The sequence below is a fragment of the Hippocampus guttulatus genome, chromosome 2 (assembly GCF_054856545.1).
Source record: "Hippocampus guttulatus isolate MCC_2025c chromosome 2, RoL_Hgut_1.0, whole genome shotgun sequence".
In the NCBI taxonomy this organism is placed as follows: Eukaryota; Metazoa; Chordata; class Actinopteri; order Syngnathiformes; family Syngnathidae; genus Hippocampus; species Hippocampus guttulatus.
The window spans coordinates 26,728,259-26,735,803 of record NC_141262.1 but is presented as its reverse complement, the minus strand read 5'-3'; the positions used below and the strand labels follow the sequence as shown (position 1 = coordinate 26,735,803).

The window sequence follows — 7,545 nt, the reverse complement described above, 5'->3', positions numbered from 1 at the left end:
TTGATTTCTGGCCCAAATACTTCACTCCACAACTGGCCCTCATCTGGTTTGGCAGAGTCAAGCCAGTGCTTCCTTTGCCACTCCTGGGCCGTGTTCGGCCAACATGCATTATGCCAGTGCCGACTCAAGGCCAGCTGTGCCAGCTTCATGCCGAATCCGGGCCAGATGCCTTTGCTGACTGGGCAGACTCGTTCGGAAAATGAGCTTGACGACTGTGTATTATTGAGAAGCGACACCTCTGCAGTGGAATTATTCATGCGCTCGGCCTTTCCTTTGTCCACTCCCTTCAACCTGACGGCAGAGCTATTGGAGCCAGAGCAAACAGGTGCGTGCGCAGGCTCTTCAATCCAACGCCCTTTTCCACACAGGAGTGCCTTTCACCCCGGGGGAGGTAAAAGTTTAGCCAAAGTAGTGACGTCGACTTCAGAGATAAGGCAGGCTGTGACCAATCTCGTCCGCTGGCCTCCGATTCTCAACGACAGTAATTACATGCACATTTAATTAATGTGGGAACAGGGACAAGGAGGAGGGGAAAAAAAAGAGAGATTAGAGCTCGCAAGCCAAATTTTTTTCTCGTTGGCAAATGTTGACTCCCAGGAATCTCTGGTGGATCCCAAATATGTCTTTTCGCTCCTGCGACTTCTCCATCCATCTGTTCCTTCCGTCTCATCAGTTTTCTTGCCGGCGGTTTAATGCGTCCCTCTGCGCCACTCTGCCTGCTCGCCTCTTCATCACATCTACGACACTACAAAAAACAATAGAAAACGCGATAGAAAGGCTAATGAATAGCATCCCTGCGGCAGTATTTGTTCTCTGACTGAACACTAGTAGGCAGTGTTGCTATAAAAATACGGTTGAAATGAAAAAGGAAGGAACGGAGTTTTGTAATGTCGATTATAGTGAGTCCTACGTACTAGCGTGGTGCTGTTTATCACCTTGCTCCCAGCCGGCCTGGCGGTGAACTTTTTTTTTTCTTTCCATGACGTTTTGTTACAGAAATGAGAACATCGGATATGAATCCAACTTTACAATATTGCTCCGTTTCCCGATCAATACCTCAAAATGGGCCGCCTGAGGTACCTTTTCAAGGACAGATATTTGAGCACAGCGTAGCAACACATGTAGCCAGACAATATAACACAACTCATTGGCAGATATTCTTTATCCTTTGTGGAGAATTGACCTGTAATGCCCCCCAGTGGTCAAGGTGGGTACACCAGAAGGAGCAGCACAATATCGAGTGAATTGAAGCACATATATGTGGCCAAAAAAAGTGTTTCAATTCTTGATTCTGTCAATACTGTCAGTTTTTACAAATTACAAAATGATGGTGTGTGCGCAAGTGTTTGATTAAATTTTTTCCCCAGGGCTAATCTTTTGATGCCATTCTACTCTGGTGCCATTTGGGTGGAAAGCAAGTTCATCTCCTTCTCGTTAGCTCTTTCGTTTCTCCCCCACTCTTGACGTGTGCACTGAGCGTGGACGCTTTAGTATGCAGCTCCATCTGGCCCCAATCAGTTCCGAAGCCAGCCGAATTTCACAAAGCTTGTCTTTGTCAGAACCTTTAAAGACCCGGAAGTGGCTTAATGTGCTTGTAAATGCTTTATACTGATTTATTAGATCCCCGACTAAAATGGCTGGGGACACATTTGAGGATTTTTTTTTTTTTTTTAATTATGAATGTGCACTTGGTATCTGGTGATGAGGTTGGGTGACCACTGACGGGAAGAGCCCACAACTGTGCACATGTAACACTTTCCAATTTAAGTCATCACTGTGAATAAATAATTTTGAAAAATTTGTGATATGTATTCCTAAATTTTGCGATAGATTACCAATGCAAATTGCGTTCCAACTGTCCCGGCGCTACAGGACATTGTGTAGTCTCAGGGCGCCCTCTATTGACGAGAATATGCGCTGCAGTTTTGCTCTTACCATGCCAGATCCTCGTGACATCATAATCAATCATAACACTTGGTGCTTTGTGACTCAAAAGGTCGTCATTTATTGAATGCTAGAAGCGCAAACGGAACAAGCCCTCAGAATCAAGTGATAATAAATACGTGAAATCAGTCATCAGTCAAAATGAGAACAATCACAATTAGCACTTAAGTATTCGGAGATATTGAAAACAAAAGTTTTGATTTCAGCAGCGCGAGTCTAAAAAGCAGCAAGATGACAAAAGAAAACTGTGCCGAGTATATTCTGCACTATTTAGTCTTTTTGCGTTTTTTTACTTTAAACGCACCGCAGTCGACATTCTGCACACTTTGGTAGTCACTTCAGCTTCACTACACGCACACACACACACACACACACACACACACACACACAAAAGAGTGTAGCTTCAACAATTCAGCAGTAAACACATTCAACTTGTAGAGAAAACAGTAGCTTTGCTCCAAGAACAAATTCAGTCACTTTGTATGTAAACTTGGCTGGCTTGTGCCTTTTATCACCACATATGAGATAAAGCCATTTAAGAGAAAAGTCTTAACCTAAGACTGGATGAGTCAAGACCCTAATTTGAGAGAAATGTTTGTCTCTCTTTTGTTTTTGAAATCAGCGATTGCAATGGCCGCGTCCTGTGCATGTTTCTCTTTGGTACATTCCGTTGTCCGCTGAAGCTAGGGAAGAGCTCGCAATGTAAGGATTCTCGGTACCTGAGAAACGACGACCAAAAGTGAAACATGGGTGGGCGTCAGCGAGAAGAGATGCGGAAGGTCTCTTCCCTAATGTTACATTCGGTTCCATCATCCTCACGCCGTTCTTGCTTTCTGATGGTGAACGTCACACACTGATCATGATATTGAAAAACGATCAAGAAAAATCCGCAAGGGGGGGATGTTGCAGCCTCTTTTTTGGAGTGTATGAAATGTGATGAGCCCGAGGCGTACATCGACATCGTGTTCACGCCTTCAGTTGATGAAAGCCAGCCCTCACCAGTGTACGTCCGTCGGAGCTCGTTAGGAGTCGGCAATCTCCTCGGCATCAGCCCGGTGACGTCCAGCCCCGTTGACCATATTTCGGCTTCTTCCTCCATCTTCAAACGCATCAGTAAAATTTGTCATCGATGCGGAAGTGCGGCCGGGTGACGTCGTCCGGATTGAGGAAGACCGAGATGGATTTGCCGGGGTTCTCGGTGACCAGCTGCTGCAGACGCTGGGCCAGCTTATCCTCGGAAGGCGAGATGATGCCGGTGACGGGGTGATGCCCCGGCGAGCCGTTGGCGCTGCTCGCCAGCTCCTTCTTCAACTGGCCCGCCTGCTGGGCTTGGTCCAGAGCGGCCCGCAGGTGCTCGCTGGGATCGGAGCGCACGTGCGCTAGTTTGCGGGCCACGAGCAGAGCCTGGCCGTCCGTCAGGTGCTCCAGCATGTTGCACTGCGGCAGGAAGTAGTTTGGGCAGTTTTTACCTAGGATGCAATGCGCCAGGTCATCCAGGAGACCCAGGAAGAGACGGCCGGGGTTGTCCGAGTCGGGGCAGGACAGGTAGGCGTCGGGAAGTCGATCGCAAGCCCAAAAGAGAAGCGTGCGCAGGTGGTAGAGGCTGAGACCTGTGCGGGGACGAGCCAGGATACGGGACAGCACGGCCTTGGCGGCTTGGAAAGCCTGCGCCATGGGGAACGGGATGCACTTCTTCAACTGGACCTGGTTTACAACACACAAGGCTCCTTTTTACCCTTATGGCCAGTTTTGACATTTCACAGCAATACAAAGACCTTAAACGTCATTCTTTCACCCTGAAATTTGGTGAAACACTACAGAAGCGATTAGAGACTGAGTACTTGTAGATACAGAAAACCAATAGCGCTACTACTTTTAATTCATTCAGTACCAGCCAATTCTGTACCAAGTCTGAAAAGACGTTTAAATACGTCTTTGGGAGTGAATGAGTTAATATACAAAATTTTGTACAACACATTGAGAACAAAAATTGTGAAAAAACAATTTCTCCCTGGCGCATATCATGATTTGACTGCGTGTCAAACTGCCGCAGTATCGTGCCAACTATTGCCGAGAAGGATTTACTTGATGTAAGACTTGGTTTTGCTTGCACCAAAAAAACTCAATACTGGTGCCGAGTGTGTCATGCGGTACAAGGAAACATTTGAAACACATGCTGCTGATTTCAGGATGCGTTCAGAAATTTGTGTGAGCAAAGCATGTTATGCCACCCGCAGCACACGAGGACAATTAAATGTCCACTAAAGAACCACATACAAGTTTTTCTTTTTAGTTGAAAATGGCTTACCTGAACCAGAATCCTGCATTGCACTGGAGCCATAAGGTGCAATCCTGGCGGGTTAAGGCGCCTTTGGATTCAATAAATCCTTGTTGTGGAAACCAAAATCTAGTTTCCGTGACTACCATGATTCTTTTTTCTTGACAAAGAACTTCCGCCAGTAGTACAAGGATTTACAGTCTTGCTATTTATTTATTTTGCATTTTCAAAATTAAATTTATTAGGTGAAACAAATGTTTAGATGCGTAGAAACCATTTGTGGGGGAGTCTGAAAAATCGCTGGGAAAAAAACCCCTATACAGTGTAGAAATTCACCTATTGTGGGGGGTCCTGGAATGTATCACCCACGAAAATTGATGGAACACTGTACCCGATACCTTAAAATAAGGCTAGTTTCGGCTCGAGGTATCAGGTATCGGTACTCGGCCATCCTTCGATGCCATGTTGGGCAAGAACAATTGAGAAAAGTACCTCGCTGCGGGAGAAGGCGAGTCTCCACTCCCTGTCGGGCCTCCCGCCCAGCGGCGAGCAGCAGGGCAGCAGGTAGAAGCCCGATATGGCCTCCTCCTCCGTGATTTTCCCATCCCAGAAGTGATTCGCCGTCAGCCAGCCTTGAGCCACGGCAGGCCAACCCCGAAACGACACCACGGGCAGGAGGTCATACAGCACCCTGCTGGAGCCCGCCTGCAGGAGGACCAAGAGTTGAAAATCACTCACTCAATTGAAGGAGCAGGACTTTGTTCCACAGACGCCCGAAAAAAGTCTGATTGTACCTGAAGGATGACGGTCGTGAGTGGCCCGTTCCTCTCCAGTCGCTCTGGGGTGGGGATGCCTCTCTGGGGGCTCCGGCGCAGCTCGTCCACCGCCTCGCTCACCACCCCCCAGAACCAGTCTGTGACCAGGGTGGGGGAGAAGTAGCACCCATCGAGGGACTGAGGGGAGTCTAGTGACGGAATAGAGCCTTTCCCTGGGCAGGCAAAGGGAAAAGGAAGGAGGGGCGCATGTTAAATTCCCTCAGCGTCCAGCTGGGAAAACATCTCAAAGGACTTCTTTTTACCAATTTCTCCTTCTTCCTCCTCGTCTTCCTCAACAGGAAGTCCGCTCTCCTCCTGGCAGCAGATGCTCCAGCGGGACAGGATGTTGGAGTCGCACAGACGCAGGCTGAGCCACGAGTGGCACGGCGGCGAGTGTCTCATGTCCAAGGTGACGGGCTGATTGCGGTCGTGCAGCTTGAGGGCCGGCACCAGCAGGGTGAAGTCCAGGTCAAAGTCAGCACCTTTGGCGTAACTGCCCAAGTCCTCCGGATTCAGGTCCAAGACGCCCTCTTGGGCACCTCCGGACAGCAGCAGGTACTCGTTGGCCACCGGGAGGCGCTGATCCACCTTCTGGACTAAACCTGAAGAGAGAATGATTTTTTTTTTTTCCCCCTCCAACTTCTTTGTGGTGCTGTTTTAGAAGCCTCGAGATTGATTGACTGTCTGACACATCACGTGGACAATGAAATGGATTTGACGTACCTAACATGTTGAAAATGAAATCTTTTGCCGTGTGGACCTCCAAGGCGGTTTGGTCCCTGAAGCCGCCCTGTTCCAGTAGGACCAGCTCGGACACTTGGGTGGACAGCTGCTCCAGGGACGCGCCCGAGCGGAAGTCCACCTCGCAGAGTTTCTTGCCGGGCGCCAGGGAGCGAGGCGACACGGCACTCATCAGGGACTCCATGGAGACGGCTCTGGGGGTTAAAAGAAATTAATAAAAAAAAATACATTAAATGTATACAGTAATATATACTGTATATATATATATATATATAAACAGTATATATAAGTTAGAAATGATCATCCTTGTGCAACTTCAAATGAATCATTATTTTAAGAAGTCAGTCTGTCGACTATTTGTTGTTGTTTTTTTTAATTAATCAATGAGTCTGATAATTTTTTTAAATTTCCACCCCTTTATTTAAAAAATGGAAAATATTTCAAATTCACAGTCAGAAAAGGCATAAACGTGAATTCATTGACTCAGCTACTGGATTGGTCCATAACATTTCACAAAAATAGGCCAAATTATTGATCACCCGACTAATAAAATAATAATAATTTTAGAAAATTCTTAAAAAGTAAACATGCTAAATATTGCACAGTTCAATCATTGGTTCTCTGGTGCATTTCCGCGAGGTTGCACTGTGGGATGTTTAGCATGTTGAAATGTAACGGTGATGCGTTTGCAAATTAAAGCGTCCGTCATTATTTGTTGTTATTACTATTATTATTATTACGATTGAGTAGGCTGCCATTCGTATTGAGTGGCATGACATCAATCTCCGTGAGCATCGTAACATTTGAGTGAGCTAACGCGATGGAATGGAAGTTGAAAAAGGCCGAAGTGCAACGTGAACAAGACCCGACTTGCAAACATAACACGGCCTTTGCACCTTCTTAACTTGCTAAATTAGCAAGATGGCTAAGCTAATCGCAGAGCTAATTAGCCCTCTTGGCATTAGTGCACTGCGGCTAATTTGGTGACTTGCTAAATAGAGGCGGAATATGCGTGACATGTTTGATCAGAGGAATCACAGACTGCATGTCGGCTTGATCCTAAGCTGCTCATTTGTTTTATTTGCCAACTTAGCCACCTAGCATGCTAGCTAACTTGACAGGTGAGGGTGACACGGGTGGGGGCCATTAAGTGGGCACTGGAAACCCTCCAAGCCTCGCAATCACGCAAGAGCAAAACAAAATCGCAACCTAAAAGCTGGGAAAGAAGCACACCGGTCACACGGCAACTTCCTGGGCGTGGGGTGCTTCGTTGCCTGCCTTTCAGTCCGCCCTGGTCAGCTGTCATCTCCAACAGGTCCTCGATCAGCGCCGCCTGACCGGAAAACGGCGTCCTGCTCCCCGGGGAGGATCCGCGGATTAAAAGCGGCGCAGGATGGTGGCACGCACGCACCCGAGCAAAGCTTCTGCTGCTACTGAGAACCGAGCTACGAGGGGCGAGGCGAGTATCACTTCGTGCATGTGCACGAAAGCATGGGTTGGCTCCTACCACTAATGTACAAATGCGTGCATGCATACACGCACACGCACACGCACACGCGCACACACACACACAGAGTTTATGCCAGGATAGGCAACTTTCATGATGGAAGGAGCAACATTTGTATTTGTATGTGAAAATTTACCAGTTGAAAAATAAGAACACAATATGTGCATTTTGTAACGTGGTGGTGTGAGCCGAGGAGGAAACCAGCCCTGGTCAAGTGCTGTTGGGCAGCCGTCTTCTTGAGCTTCCACAAACAATTGTTT

At 47.4% G+C, this 7,545-nt stretch overlaps 1 protein-coding gene across 1 annotated transcript; it reads right to left on the bottom strand.

The window, feature by feature from the left end:
• Positions 1-1,978: 1,978 nt before the first annotated feature.
• tmem102 (transmembrane protein 102) lies at positions 1,979-7,312 on the bottom strand. The gene is made up of 6 exons (XM_086105073.1): positions 7,012-7,312; positions 5,761-5,972; positions 5,301-5,639; positions 5,017-5,210; positions 4,715-4,927; positions 1,979-3,648 (listed from the first exon to the last, which is right to left on the bottom strand). Exons 2-6 carry the CDS (start codon positions 5,960-5,962, stop codon positions 3,055-3,057), a joined length of 1,542 nt encoding a protein of 513 aa, XP_085961199.1. The 5' UTR covers positions 5,963-5,972; positions 7,012-7,312; the 3' UTR covers positions 1,979-3,054.
• Positions 7,313-7,545: the final 233 nt, after the last annotated feature.

Bases quoted from the DNA above. Each gene is read 5' to 3' on its own strand.
- tmem102 (XM_086105073.1), bottom strand. From the start codon at position 5,962: ATGGAGTCCCTGATGAGTGCCGTGTCGCCTCGCTCCCTGGCGCCCGGC. The intron at 5,211-5,300 runs GTAAAAAGAAGT...TTGCCTGCCCAG, and splicing joins GGAGGAAGAAGGAGAAATTG to GGAAAGGCTCTATTCCGTCA. The intron at 4,928-5,016 runs GTACAATCAGAC...GTCCTCCTGCAG, and splicing joins TCACGACCGTCATCCTTCAG to GCGGGCTCCAGCAGGGTGCT.